The following is a 15,850-nucleotide window of genomic DNA, read 5'->3' as shown; positions in this document are numbered from 1 at the left end:
CGATACTCATCCAGAGCGCGTCACTAAATTACGACACCTTGATTATAAATATAACTGGAACGGTCTAGAATTCCCACTTGGCATTAAAAAAATAATAAAATTTGAAGATAACAACCCTAATCTTGCGGTCAACGTTTTATATTCATTGGGGACTAGCAGCATTAAGTCCGACTACAACGCATCACGTGAAAAACAGGCGAATCTGCTGCTCATCACAGATATTGAAAAGATGCGTTATACTTGCATCAAAAGTCTCTCAAGGCTGCTGGGCAGAGGGAATTCTAAGGACTGTAAAGCGATGCATTTCTACATTAATTGCTTGCAGGCCTTTAATTGTGAAAAATCCAGGGACAAGCATTATAAATGTTGCATAGATCACCAGGCGGCTAAAAATACAATGTCAAAGGAAAGCTAAAAATGGTTGAAATATCAGGATGGTCAACAGCAATTCAAGGTCCCGTTTGCAATTTATGCTGATTTTGAAAGTTTACTCATCCCAATGGAAGAAGATCGTAGGGAAAGTAAGACCTTAAAATTGAACAAGCATGTACCATCAGGCTGGTGCACATATAGCGAATTTGCTTACGGAGACGTACCAGATCCATTGACAACATACCGTGGTAAGGATTGTGTGGAGAAATTTATAGGGCATTTGGAAGATGAGGTGAAGGGGCTATATAACACGTTTCCACAGCAGCCCATGACGGAGCTCACAGAGGTGCAAGAGAAAGAGTTCGAAGGGGCACATTGCTGTCATATCTGTATGAAACCATTCAACGATCCATCAAACCGAAAAGTGCGAGATCATTGTCATTATACAGGGATTTATCGTGCTGCAGCCCATAACAATTGTAATTTAAAATACCGAATTCCACATCCCCATCATCTTTCATAATTTGAGCGGTTACGACGCGCATCTGTTCATCAGAGAATTAGGTTAAAAAATATAACGCGCAAGATATAGGGTGCATCGCGGAAAACAAGGAGAAATATATATATAAGTTCCAGCGTCAAGGTCTTCGTGCCTCTTGCGGGAGTGATCAACTCGAATGGGGAACAGGTGATCAAAAAAATAGAGCTTCGATTTATCAACAGTTTTGATTTATAGCATCAAGCCTGGATAAATTATCAAGCAATCTAATTGGAACAAACACTAGTGATATGAAATATCAACATTGTGCACAAAAATGTTTAGAATTTGGGAGTATAAATGATGATTATATTGCAAGATTTTATGTAAAAAATGTAAGTTGGAAACCACAAAGCAATTGAAATAAGAAAAATTAAAGTTAAACGTACCCTCAATGGCAAATTTTTTCGATAAGGACGATATATTTCGATTAATGATTAGAAGGGGGTTTATCCGTACGAATACATGGATAGCTGGGAACGATTTGAAGAATTGGAGCTACCAGCAAAGGAATCATTTTATAGTCAATTAAATATGGATTGCATATCTGACCTCGATTATAGGCATGCGGAAAAAGCATGGATGGTATGCATGGTATCGCGCCAGATCGTGATCAAGTGACGCTCGGTGACTACCATGCTTACCACTGACGTGCTACTACTGGCAGATATTTTTGAAAATTTTAGGGGTGCGTGTCTTCTAAATTATACAGTGCACTGGCATGGAAGGCCTCATTAAAATGCACTGGATTTGAATTAGAACTTTTAACTGACCCAGATATGTACCTCATGTTTGGAAAAGGTATTCGAGGTGGTATCGTACAAGCCATTCATCGCTATGCCAAGGCCAACAATAAATATATGGGCGATCAATATAATCCTGATGAAGAATCGTCATAGTTGCAATACCTCGATGCTAACAATCTTTACGGTTGGGCTATGCGGGAGAATCTACCAACTCATGGCTTTACATGGATAATTAATGTCGATGATTTCACCCCTAAAAGGATCGCAAAATTGGTGAAGAAAAATAAGCACGGGTACCTATTGGAAATCGATGTGGATTATTCCATGGAGCTGCATCAAAAACATAATAAGCTGCCATTCTTACTGGAGCGGATGACGATATTAAAGGTTGAAAAATTGGTACCGCACCTGCGAAACAAGCATAAGTACGTTGTTCACATCAGAGCACTCAATTAAGCGCTAAAGCATGGCCTAATTCTTAAAAAATTAGACCGAGTCATCCAGTTCAATCAGAGTCAGTGACTTAGGCCATACATTGATGTGAATACAAATTTGAGGACTGGTGCTAAGAGCAATTTTGAAAAGGACTTTTTTAAATTAATGAACCTCTCCGTGTTTGGAAAAACGAAGGAAAATATCCGCAAAAATATCCAATTTTAAAGATGCTCATGCATTTAGCAAAAACTTAATGGTTGTTGAAATGGGTAAAACTGAGATTATAATGAATAAACCAGTATATCTTGGGCAGGCTATATTAGATATGAGCAAACTGATCATGTATGAGTTTCCTTATGATTACATGCAACCAAAATATGGGGGTATAATCCAAGTTTGTTATATGGACACCGACAGTTTCGTCTACTATATCAGAACCAAAGATTTTTATAGGGATATTGCGGGTGATGTCGAAGTCAGATTTGACACGAGTGGATTTACAAAGGAAGATGGCAGACAACTTCCAATTGGAATGAATAAAAAGGTTGTGGGATTGATGAAGGACGAATTGGGTGAAAAAATTAAAGCAGAATTTATTGCTTTGTGTGCAAAATTATATGCATATAAAGCATTGGAAAAAGAAGACAAAAGATGTAAGGGTGTAAAAAATCACAATTGATGATTAAAAAAAATGCTTAGATGATGGCATAAATCTTATAAAAGTCATGTGCTTATTCAGAATAAAAATCATCAATTGTACACCGTAAAAAGCACCAAAATTGCTCTTAATCATGATGATGATAAACGACTTGTGCAAAACGACTTGATATCAACATTAGCTCGTGGGTACGTACGGTGAGGAAAATGAGAGTCACTCCTTATCAGTATGAAGCAGTAAAAACAAGATGAAACCTCATTTGCCTCATCCATTCATAAATATTTTAAACATTTTTAAATAATCAAGAGGTTTTCTGCATGATGCGCAGTGATGCGTCGATTTTATATATTCCCCCTGAGGGAGTTTTGTTTCTAAAAGCTGTCCAAAGATTTGTAAAGTAAAACCCTCACAAAACAACAACAAAAAGACATGGAAGAGAGTAAGAAATGCACGCAATGTAATCACTATCTTTCTTTAGACAACTTCAGGGTCAAAGGAAATGAACAACGGACGAAATGGTGCGTTAGGTGCCTGGATATAAAGAAGGGTTCAAGAGAACGTCCAAGGTACCCGCACAAAAAACAAAGAAGGCAGTGCCCCATATGCGATCGCCCTGGGTATCTACATATGCTAATTGGAGCCAGAATACATCATGCGCTAAGGTATGATACAGAGATTGCCTCCACAGAATATCTGGGATGTGATGTTGTTACATCTATGAAGCACATCCAGGCCCAATTTAAAGGCGGTATAAACTGGGGGAATAGAGGTCAGTGGGAGTTCGACCATAAGATACCGATAAAGTATAGGGAGAACGGGGTATACCCTAGCGAAGAGGTGCAAATTGCAAGACTGCACTACACCAACATGCAACCCATGTGGGTTGCGGATAATCAAACGAAGGGTAATCGACATATCTCTGAGTAATGGAAAAGATTGTAGTATAGCGCGTTTGATCAAACAAATTTCAATAAATGGAATTTTGTTTATATATTTCGATAATTTTGCCTTTTATAATTTAACTATCGTTTTTTCTAAAATACAGACATATAAAACTATATATTTGATGTTGTTGATACTCCTGCGGAACCCTTACAACAACCTGAAAAATCCATCGATAAACGCCAGGCTTTGAAGGATGCTATACGCAAAGGCAAAGGGCATCTTTTACCAAAAAAATGTACGGAAGGCTTCGTTGAAAAAGTACCAGACGATATGATCGAAAAGGTATATGCTGAATATGTTCAACGTGAAATTCATGAGAAAGGAGAAAAGACAGCCAAGGCACTCTCTTCCCATGCAATTAGTATGTACGCAAATGTTGTAGGTAATGTTGTTAAGATCGATAGTGCTGAAGAATTAAGACGAGATATTGAGAGAGATTCAATTATCAAAGATTCGATGGCTGACTTAGGGATCCTCATGTACGCTGCGTTTGGAAAATTTCTAGCGCCCCTTATCGTTGTTGCTCATACAGTCAATCATGTTGAAGTTTTGTACAAAACAAAAACAAATGAAAACGAACGAGAAGAAGAAGATAATGGGGAATAATCTGTCAAAACAAGTTGTAGGATTATATGAAAAATATAATCAAGACATGACAAAGTTGCACTTGCAGGTTAAGCATGGATTCCATCCAGGCCTTGATGCGTGGCTCGATGTGAAAGAACTCGTTGAATCAATGCGTGAGTATTACATCGCCACGATCGATAAGGCCCCCAAATTGTCTAATATTTACGTAACATCTAAACAACAACAAGACGGTGAATTAATCTTCATTCTAGGATCGCTTGCACTTCTAAGATATTTTGCGTATAAATATTTGTCAAAAAAATACACACGTTTTGATATATAATAAATATGTCAAAACAACATATCGTTACAGAAAAAAATGCAAAAAAACTAAGTAGTATTTATTATCAGCCTGAACATCTTTGGGTTGGACAAAAAACCATCAAACTACTATCCTCAGAGAGTGGAGAATCCAAAAAGAAAGTCACACATTGGTTGTTGTGTCCGAACAGTCCTCCTGTCATTGTCATCATCTGTATATCCAACGGCTCTAAATACATCGCAGGTTACAAGGCATTCGCCTTGACCCTCAACATACACAGATCGGACTTTTTCTTCATTAAAGTTGAACTGCTCGACAATTGCACGTTGACTTACAAGAGACATTTTTATTTGTTATTTTTTTTGAATCCGAAATTTCTTATTTTGGACAAATCCATGAAAAGAAAACTTTTTTTAAGGGGACCCATCCCGCCGCACCCCTACTATTTCGGATCCTCCGCGATGCATATGAAACGTATATTAGGATCAACAAGATCAGCGTAGGGATCCGTGTACTGGCATAGCGTCATCGCATAGGCACCGTCTTGTGATTCTTTAGGAAAATAAACGACAATTTTTTCCTCGACCGAATCAAAAGTCACATTGTATGGTGTGTGATGAAAAACCTTGCCTTGCTGTGGCTTCAAATGAGTAAGGGAAAACTCAACGCTGGCTATTGATGGCTCGCTATCCGGATCTATCAATATTTTTAAGATAGAAATGTTGGAAATTTTCAACCCAATCCCTAACATCGGGCAAGATAGGTGGATATACATTTGGGCGAGGCGTTGTCTAATAAAAAATTTGATATTTGTCATGGATCCAAAATAACTGGACGGTAGGATCATTTTTTCTTGTATTCAGGCTCGTATACGATCAAATATCATATTAATTTTTTTAATAAATATCACATCGTTTTGTGGATCAAATCGATCCATAAAACATCATTCACTCGAGAATTTTAAGCGTCGCCAATCCGCATCTAGGTGTTAAAGGGTGCCTACGAACCTGTTTACCGCCAAATAAGTGCTTGATTCCGTGGATAGGCAGGTGGTCCACGGTAGGCAGCCTACGAACTCCTAATTCGCGATGCCTTAATTCATCCAATTCTTCTCGGTGTGCCGCAGCGTTTCTCGGTGTCCAGCTGAGTAAGGCAATAACCAGAAATAGTACAATGTTGTTGAGCATTTATTAATATATATTTATTTAAAATTTGATGATCATTTTATAGCTTCTAGGGTGCTCCAATCTCACATATAAGCATGAATGTTTTGACTTTTTCAGTTCAAGTTTAATCTCCTCCCAATCACTGATCAAATTTGTCTCTTCATCGATTAATTTCATATCCGACCGTTCATGGGGGTACCAGAGGCACAGCTGTTTCTTTTGCCGTCTCAGATGTTTCGGTAAACCGGTATAGGACTGTGTTAATAGCCAAAGTCTATGCTTTCGATGTCTGCCCGAGATGGCTAGCTCAAGCAAAGATTGTCGTTTTTTTATCGAGATTTTCATCAGCAATCATATTATCGATAATGAACAGCGTGTTTTCACCGGCTAACAGCGACGATAATTTTTCAATCCATTCAAGCAGTTGATCCTTAGGATTAATCAGGAATACATACTTATCTCGCCACAGTGAGGATCTCTCGAGGTATGTGGTGTTCTATTGTATGGTTGGACACAGGATAATAATGTTGTGAAAATGTTTCTTGTATTCACCCTCGAGAAGGTCCAGAACGCGCTGAGTTTTCCCACATCCCACATGTGTGGGGCTCTTTAACTATATCTAGAGTCATTTATTCGAAACTCTAATACTGAATGCTATAAAACGCTTGTCCAGGAGGTTCAATTGAGCATCAGTCAATAGATACACATAACAGCTAATATTGCCCGTCCCATCTGCTTTCTTTGTCATACGTAATGTGATACCATCGGATAATTGATGAAGATATCTACCACTACCATGAAGATTATTTTCAGGGCATGATCGAAAATTGACAAAAAGGGCAATTCTTTCAGTTAGGAATTGACCTATTAGCCACCTTAAGAAATAAGGACGGGAAGTTTTAAGGACGGGAATTTCCTAGAATTACGTAATTTTTAAACACTGCGCATTTTTAGAACAAAGGTGATTCCACCTATTCAGCCGTCTAGCGAAAGTTCACAACGTGAAGACACATGGTTTCACGTCGTGAAATAAAGGTGACAACAAAGTTTTTCTTTTTCGCTTTACTTGATGAAAATTGATGAAGAAATTGCAAAGAGTGTCAAAAAAAGGTAAAAATCATCATTATGGATTTACTTTTCTCCAAATTTGTTACATAAATGCAATATAAGTGTATAGCTAATCTGTGAAAAAACAAAATTGTTTGTACGAAAGTGAAAGCTACTTTTTCTACTATTTTTTTAAAATTTTCAAGGTCACATATGGTTTGGAACGATCGTAAAGACGAACTGTTGTTAAGAGAAGTGCTTCTTTTTGAACCCTACAAATATAAAGCACGAACAAAAGAGAGAGGGAATGCTTGGAAAGTTATTGCTGAAAACTTAAGTCAGTTGGATTCGGAACAATTTCAAGCGGATCAAAGATCTGTTCGTGAAAGATTTGGAATTTTAAAAACACGTTACCAAAATAAAACTCGAGAAGAATTGAAAGCTAGTGGTATTGCTCCTGAGTTTGATAAAATTATGGATGCGATGGAAGATATTTCAGAGAAAATTAAGGAGTATGAAAAGGTACATGCTGAACAAGATAGCCAACAATCAGAGAAAATTGAAAAAGAAGCTAATGCAGCATCCGACATGAGAATGAAAGCTTTAGAAACGTTCAGTGAAAGTAAAAAAAGAAAAGAACTAACCACAGAGGCTGGAGGTGAAGATACTGAGAAAAAAGCAAAAAAACTAAAAGTTCTGGAACTGATACCATACAATACTTGAGGGAAAAAGGTGAGAGAGAACAGAGTTTGAGAAAAGATGAGTTGGAATTGAAAAAACAAAAATATGAAATGCAAGCAGCACAGCAAACATCTGCTGAAAATCAACAACGGGAGATGATCCAAGTTATTAGAGAACAGATGGAGTCACAGCGACAACAGACACAGCAGATGTTAATGTTTATGGCCAATATAATGCAAAGAAAGTAGTGATTTTTGAAGCAGGGGATTGTGGATATTGGTTCTTAAGTTTTGTTTAACACTAAAAGTTTTATTGATTTGATTGCTCCTAACAAACCTTTTTAAACTCAGCAGAGAATATTCAGCATATATTTCTAAGAAAAACTGTTGTTTGTTTTTATTATTTTCAATAGAAATCCAAGAAACAACATTGATGGAAATAATTTTCTCAGAATTTATTTTGTTTATGTATATTTATTTTGTTGAGTATGTTTTTACAAAGATATCACAAAAATGTCTAGACAACTGTATTTATTCAAAACAACTGTTGTTCACAAAAAATAATCCTCCAAATGTGGTGGCTCTATTCCAAAATACGTTGAGGTCATAGATTTATACAAGCAGGTGTGAGCATTTGCTAGCAATGCACAAGTGATATACATTTTCCCAACAGCGCTGAGTTGTATCTTCAAATTTTTTTTGAAGTCAATAAAAGCAAAATATTTTGAAATATCTCCAAATACCCATTTAACGGAGGTACGAACTTGGCTCATTGCTTTGTTGTAATCTTTTTGGTGTTGGTTCAAGTTACCTTTAAATGGACCTTGCAGCTGTACTCGCAATGGATATGCAGGATCCCCATATACACAAAGTGGATTACCATTGGGCGATCGTGAGTGTAACTGAAGTTGTTGCAGGAGTCCAGACATTGCTAGCATTCCACTATCATGCCTTCTTCCTTCAACTGGACCATATAAGTTTGCTATCATTCCATTCGGTGCAACTATGGGCTGAAACTTGATAGCATGTACTCTTTTGTGGCCATTATACAAAACACGTTGATTTCTACCTGGGCGACACACAGGTCTGACGGTTCCGTCGATGAAGCCCCAACAGTGATCCAATGGAGCTCCTTTATTCGAAATAGCAGCTGCAAAAATTTCCAGTTGCTGTGGTGCCAACCAGGGTTGATTAAATGTATGTAGAAGCGTTCCATATGTGTTGTATAAAAAATCCACCATATAATTACTCATGAGTGATAGCTCTAGTACAGGTCGACCAAAGATGGGAACCATAGCTGCATACCTACATGGGTAAGCAAATCGTTTGAGAAGTGCACAAAATGCTTCTAAACCACTGAACACTGACCCATTGTAACACGTTATTTCTTCAGGTATATGTAACTTTTCGTTCAATAAATAGACATCGTTTCTGTAAAATCGGAAATATGTTCGACACTCGTCGTCACTTAATAAATTCAAATCAAAAGGCTGATACTTCCAGTAAGAATAATCCAAATTCTTACTACTGTTCAAATCAAACAACAACAGAAATTCTTCGTCGCTTATGAGGTTATCGTCATAAGCGAAAAGCAAACTTTCTCGAACGTCTCGGAAATACACCATGTTTGCTGTCTTGTTTCACCCCGTCTGACATTGTTTTTCTTAAGGTGATTATTCACGTACTAGATTAGTGTACTCGATCCAGTCTTTCTTCATTTTGTCCCGTCCTCAAAACTTCCCGTCCTTATTTCTTAAGGTGCCTATTGTTACTGTGGAATCGTGGCCACCAAATAGATTCACAATTTGTTAATATTGATCTTTTCCAAGTATCGCGTGAGAGTAAAGTTCATTAGGTGAACCCTCAACAGTGATCGAGATTTTTTCAATTTTGGGGTTGTAAAATATTTAATTCAGCCCCGAGTGAGCTTTGACTTTCGATGGGTCCACGAACAGTAATAGCACTCCTTTTAAACTTTTGGCGGGGGTGTCGATTTGGAGATTATAGCTAGTATCCTCCTTCTTCATGGTGATTACCTTGCTTCGAAAGACTCTCTCATATGGCAGTGCTATACGACTGTACCGTGATACCATTGCATTTGCAAGCCCCTCGTAGTTGACTTTATCGAACTCTAGTGCAATATTACTGATCTTGTAACCAGCATCCGCTGCTTTGGCTGCAGTACTTCCCTGTTATCAAAGATGCAGGTACAGCCGCTGTACCTGCATCTTTGATAACATGTTCATATTTGGCAAAATGGAGAACGAATTGGAGCCTATCGTGTAATCCCGTTTGATAGAAGGGCAAATATTTGACTAATTCAAACATTTTTCCAAGTGGGAAACAGAACGTATTTTCATACGCTGCAACGATCGCCTTTTCTTCAAGGTTGCCCACATGATCACTAGCATTTACTTGTAATGCGCGGATAGTGCCATCATTAGGATAGATTCCCTCGAGCATCAAATTATTTGAACGTTCAAATTTCGATAACCAGAGATCTCGATGGACAGCAAACACTCTGTAGTCGTTGATACTTTGAATTTCATGAGCATTTAGTGTGATTTTCAACCAGACTCTTGCCAATATTTGAAACGATATTACGTTTCGTATTGCTCCCGGTCATCTCCAGATCAAATAATAACCGAAGGCTTCGGGGGAATATTACATCGTTCTGTCCCATGTTTGGAATATCCACATACAAATCCTTGTTTTGATTGATCGTTGAGGGAGTGTGACTCACCTTGACACGTTGTTTTTTCGCTTTGAAGGCAAACATTGTTTTTAATTCTGCATCTCGATCAAGTGTTTTTCCAAATATATTATCATTCATTGCTAGTTTATTATTAGTTAATTTTTTGTTACAATAAAATGGATAATCCAGCATATGACCCAGGCGGCGAATTTTTACATGAGGATGATCTTGATAATAATGATGATGGATCTTTTACTGGGCCTGGGGACCTTGCACGGCCTGGCACCAATGCAACGCCAGCACCGGAAGAACGACAGGGGGTGCGCTGAAACTAACCCAGAAAAAACGATTTAAAAGGACGAAGATCGATTCTATCTATAACCATCTTGAGGAGGGACTAGGGAAGCCGGATGCGAGACATTATAATGAATTTGGAGTGGATAAAGATACAGGTCACCTTATCTTTAATGGTAAAGATATAACCGACTCTGTGTATAAAAATAACGGGGAATTACGATCGGTCAGTGTAATAACAAGGAACCTGAAGGTTGAGCTTGTAAGAGATCTAGGTTTCACAACCTATACTACTACGCCTAATAAAATGAAAGTGGTTCAACAACTTTCGAAAAATATAGATGATGATCGTATCAATACTGCGGAGGATATTGAGATGGAGTCATTTGGTGGGAAGAAAGGTGGATGAAACGGAAAGCCTCGTAGATACTTCCTTTGCTGGAGAAGAGGTCAGTACGGAGAGTGAGAGAAAAGAGCTCAATCTTGAACTTGAAGCCTTGATGAAAAGCTTGGAAGAATTGAAAAATAAAAAGATTTATTACGATAGGGAGATTAGTGAAGCGAAGACCACGGTGAAGAGGCTTGAAGACAAGAAAGCGCTGGCTGGAGTAACTGAAGAACAGCAGAAGATTTGGAGCAAGGACATTGCAAACGCAAAGGAACAACTTGAAAAGCTGGAAAATCAAAAAGAAGCGCATAGTGAACTATTAGCTAACACTCGGAGTCAACTGAAGGCAATAAAAAATACTATGATGAAAATCGCGGGAGACGACACGTCTCTCGCCGAAAAACTTAAGATTTTATTCAAAGAGCAGGGAATCACTATAACGAGTATAGTCTCGCTTGTTGGTTTACTCACATCTACCATCGTGCTGGCAGTTACAGGAGGTGGAGGAGGAGCTGGTGCTGCAGCGACAGGAAGTGCCGGGGGTAGTAAAAATTTTGTACAAAAACAACTTAAGGGGCTTGGAAAAGTTTTAAAGTACTTAGCAGGAAAGGCAGGTGCGGCTCTTCCTGGTATCATTGGTACTGTAGTATCCTTCTTTTTTCGGGTTGCCGCAAAAGTTGTAGCGTTTGTGGCCATGCATCTATACATGGCAATTGCTGCCGCCGTGGCTCTTGTTGTAGGTTTATGGGTAGGAGTAAGGGCAAACGATCGTAAATATAACGTTGTTTGTGAATAAAAATCACACGCAACTTTTATTACTTAAACTAAATGTACAGTAAAAAACGCTTACTCCGGTCGTAATCAAAGCGGCCTTGGTGTCATCGTGTTGTTCAACTTCCTTTGTGTTTAGGGATCACGTGGCTCACCTGTTGGGTAATACTGTTGGTAATACTGTTGGGTAATACGTGATCCCTAAGCACAGGGTAATACTCCCAAAGCCATGCTTTGGGAGTATTACCCTGTGCTTAGGGATCACGTGGCTCGCCTGTTGTGCTACACGGTTGATCGAGGTCACCTTATTCAGATCAACCTGAACCTCAACGTTTACATTGGCAGATGCAATCAAGATATTATTATAGCCCTCAATTTTACCGATACGTAGATTCATATCTGAGGGCAACATGTACACGCTGGGCATAACAGCAAAATTGACCGCAGTTCGAGCATATTGGAGCACGTTTCGGAATTGTGTTATATCTTGTCCTACACTATCCACTCGCCGCACCATACCTTCAAATTTTTGTTGTAGAATTTGTCTCGTTGTATAGTTATCTGCACCGTAACCGAGTAAGGATGCTTTGGCTTCCGACTGTGACCCAAGCAACAAGATCACGTAGATGCGAATACTTTCACTCAATTTTGTCAAACCTATTGATGTTAACCCTTGGCTTGTTGGCATAATATATTTGGCATAATCTCTATCAACCTGTGGCCATTCGCCGTTGGTTAGTGAAGAACCTACTGCTTTAAATTTATAAAGACCATGGGGATCTGCACCGTATTCACGACATACTTGCGCAAAATCCAGATGTTGAATAAGGATTTTTGTATTGACTAAACCCATCGTTAAAAGGTATGGGCACCCCCATTCTTCCCAATATACGACGCATGTGGTAGAAAAATGAAATTTAAAAATATAGTTGACAAGGGGCACAGATCCTGCCATATGTTTAGCAGATATGCATAATGCTGTGGTTGCACAATGGGCTTCAAAATTAACTTGAATGTTCCAGTAATCCAATGCTTGCCCATCCCAGCCAACCCGAACGGGATCATTAAGGTAAGTCGTTGGAACTTTGATGGGATATTTACTAAACTCTGGAAATATTACAGGGATATGGGCCTCTGTCGATACATATAGATCCTGATGTTTCAAATTCGTGATACCCAGAGGCCATTCTCCCCTGTTTGATTTATATTTTGCTTTGGGGTTGTACAAGTAATTATTCATCGTTTCTTCTAAAATAAAACATGAAATAATTGTACATCACTGTTATCAGAAACCCTATAATTTTTGATGATTACCTCGGTCAGGACACGAGGATCGCTTTAAAATCCATCAGTATTCGAGGCGGCTGGCTTAATCTTTGGAATGATAAAGTTCTTAATATCTGAAAAGAGATGTCGCGACCTCATGCCGATGCCCGGATTTTTATCGTGAAAAGGCTGTACAAAATCAAGGATCTGGCAGCTTTTATCAACAAACAGGCTATTGGAAAGGTCATGATAATTGTATTGAATAATGGGTACTGCCTACTTCGTGTGAGTAATGGCTTTAAAGTTAGTATTGATGAAGAGCTTCAAAAACTCATTGGTTTGGCTGATCTACCCAAAGGTGTAAAGTACTATACGGCGGGGGATTATGATGTATACTATATGATCGATAGTTATCAGAGATTAAGTCTTATATGCCCCTAGTTAGATGAGGATGATTGCTTGTTTAATGGAAAAAAATCAAAAATTCTCGTGATACTACCCACTAAAGAGTTAAACGTTTGGGGAAATATGCTCACCTGGAATTTTGAGACACCGGTCAACTTTCCACTGAAAGGGTCGACGGATCAACTTGACTTCCTGCTTACCGATTAATATCATCCTGATAAAAATGTTTCCTTTACGGGAATCATAATGCAGTTGCTCATAGAATAAATAAAAGGGTATGGATGATAGTATGAAATTATATCCTACATTAGCACCAGTCGCACCGAAGTACAATGAAAGTCAACACCAGAGGTTAAAAAGGATTGAAGAAATCGAACAGTACTTTCTAAGAAAAATCAAAGAGCGGGATGGACTCGCGAAAGAGTTCAAGATGCATGGCACTTGGATTCGCTACTGTGACCATGGATTATTAAGTGTCAATGTCATTACTACAGGGGTTGAATTGGTGCATTAGCAACAGGATTTGGAGCTCCCCTATGCATTGCCATGGGAGGAATTGCAATAGCTATGGGGATCGGGCAGGCCGATCTGAGAAATGTTTCAAAAAGTTTAAGCGCGAAATCACAAAAACATGAAAGTAGACTTCTTGCTGAATCAAAGTTGAATTCTGTCATTGATCTCATTGCGAAAGCAATCAGCGACGACGTTATCAATGACTATGAATTCAGTCTAACCATGCAAGAAAAACAGCGATATTATAGTGCTAAAAGAGCAAATACGCCAACTAATTAGGCGTATCGTTATTAATATCAATGAACAGGAGCGTGCCCAATTACTTGCAAAAGGTAGACAGGAAAGGAAGGATGAATTTAAAAAAAAATTCAATCTGTACAGTATGCCGCCGCTACTTAGATTCCCCGCCTGCCTATTCGATACAGTCCGGTATAAGTTTTATATAAAATATATTCCTACAAAACTACATGCTGCGTGTATAATCGATCTCGCAACCGATCACATCACCAGTATCAGCATTGATCCGTAGATTCCCATCATGTACTATATTTCGCGTAGCGAGATCTTGCAAATATTTTCAAGTTTTTTTTTGTATGCAATTTCAACACAAGGTTTGCAATAAGGACCATCTTTTTGCGTTGAAATATCCTTGTACTCAGCTTTGCGGATTGCCTCAACAAGATCGTCCTTATTTGGTGTAGAATAAAGAGGAACATGCAGTAATTTAGCTTCTTTTTGAAGTACGTTCATTTATTTCTTATAGTTCCTTATCAACTATATAAAACTTTTACAATATAGTCAAGCTCTCGTCGTTATCATCATCCTCAGATTCACTTAAATAATTAGTGCCATACCTATCAACCTCTTTATATTTACACTCTTCCAAATAAGTTTGGATATAATAGTTGCACCCTTGCCTATAAATACTTCCTATTTTTATGATGGTCGTACACTCACAAGATTCCTGCGGTATCTTTTTCTGATGAAAATTGGTTCTAATTTTACCTTCAAATTCTTTCAATTTAGGGTTGATATAACGACCTTTCTTCACACCTAGGTTGGTGAAGCAAGCCTCACTTTTTCACTCCACTTTTTTTAAGATTTGCTCATATTTTTCTAAAAATTCAGGATAATCACCAAGATCGAACGACATGGTGAACGCTGAATTCGGACTATATTGAGAGACACCTTGGGAGTAGATTTTTTAAGGGTTTTTTATCAATAACGGCGAAAGGTTCCTTGTCATGATAGCCAATCACAAACCGTTCATCTTTACCTTTGTTTGCCGGAATAGACTCACTCACCACTAGGTTTTCAAGCTTCACATCTTAAAGATATTGTATGGTGTTACATTACTGTAAAATTCTTTTGATTTAATCATTTGTTCACCAAATTTAAACATCTCTTTTATTAACAAATACAATGATGAAGAATCATCGCGCTAGTAAATTGACAACAAAAAAACTACATTCGCGACGTTTCGGATGTTCACACACCCATTTTCAAGCAATCGAAAACGTACAAGGTTCTCCTAAATATATACAAGTTTAACAGCAACCATAGTTACAGATTAAATACTAATTGTATAAATACAATGGAGGAGATCTAATGTTGTTATTCAACTGGGGACTATTCCGCATTATGAACTTGGGGGAAAATCTGTCAAAGCTGTAATACCCCAAATCATTTTGCCAGAGTATGCCGAAAGAAATTATTCAGAACTTCAGAAAAGTTGGAAACGCCTGATACTGCTGGAACCTTGATTGCTCACGTAACCTATGACACTAATAGCGAATTGTATACCAAAAGCAGCACAACTACTGACATTCTCGCATCATCAACACCTTTGCTACCAGGGGAAGCCTATACCGGCCACCCCAGCAGACTGAAAATCTTTCCAGACAGTGGTGCCAGTATATGCCTAGCTGGCCCACAACATCTGCGACAACTTGGAATAACGGCAAATGCTCTAATACACTGTCACAAACGAGTTCGTGCAGTGGGTGGAAGAACACTCACATGCAAAGGATGGGTTCCTGTTC

General features: G+C 38.4%; 1 protein-coding gene across 1 annotated transcript; it reads left to right on the top strand.

Annotated features, from left to right (window-relative positions):
- Nucleotides 1-6,818: 6,818 nt before the first annotated feature.
- Nucleotides 6,819-7,519, top strand: LOC130612928 (uncharacterized). Its single transcript, XM_057434259.1, has 2 exons — nucleotides 6,819-6,859; nucleotides 7,003-7,519. The coding sequence occupies exons 1-2, from the start codon at nucleotides 6,819-6,821 to the stop codon at nucleotides 7,517-7,519; spliced, it is 558 nt and encodes a 185-aa protein (XP_057290242.1).
- Nucleotides 7,520-15,850: the final 8,331 nt, after the last annotated feature.

The sequence above is a fragment of the Hydractinia symbiolongicarpus genome, chromosome 10, assembly GCF_029227915.1.
Source record: "Hydractinia symbiolongicarpus strain clone_291-10 chromosome 10, HSymV2.1, whole genome shotgun sequence".
Classification (NCBI taxonomy): domain Eukaryota; kingdom Metazoa; phylum Cnidaria; class Hydrozoa; order Anthoathecata; family Hydractiniidae; genus Hydractinia; species Hydractinia symbiolongicarpus.
Note: the sequence above shows the minus strand (reverse complement) of the source record. Positions and strands in the feature narration are given on the sequence as shown.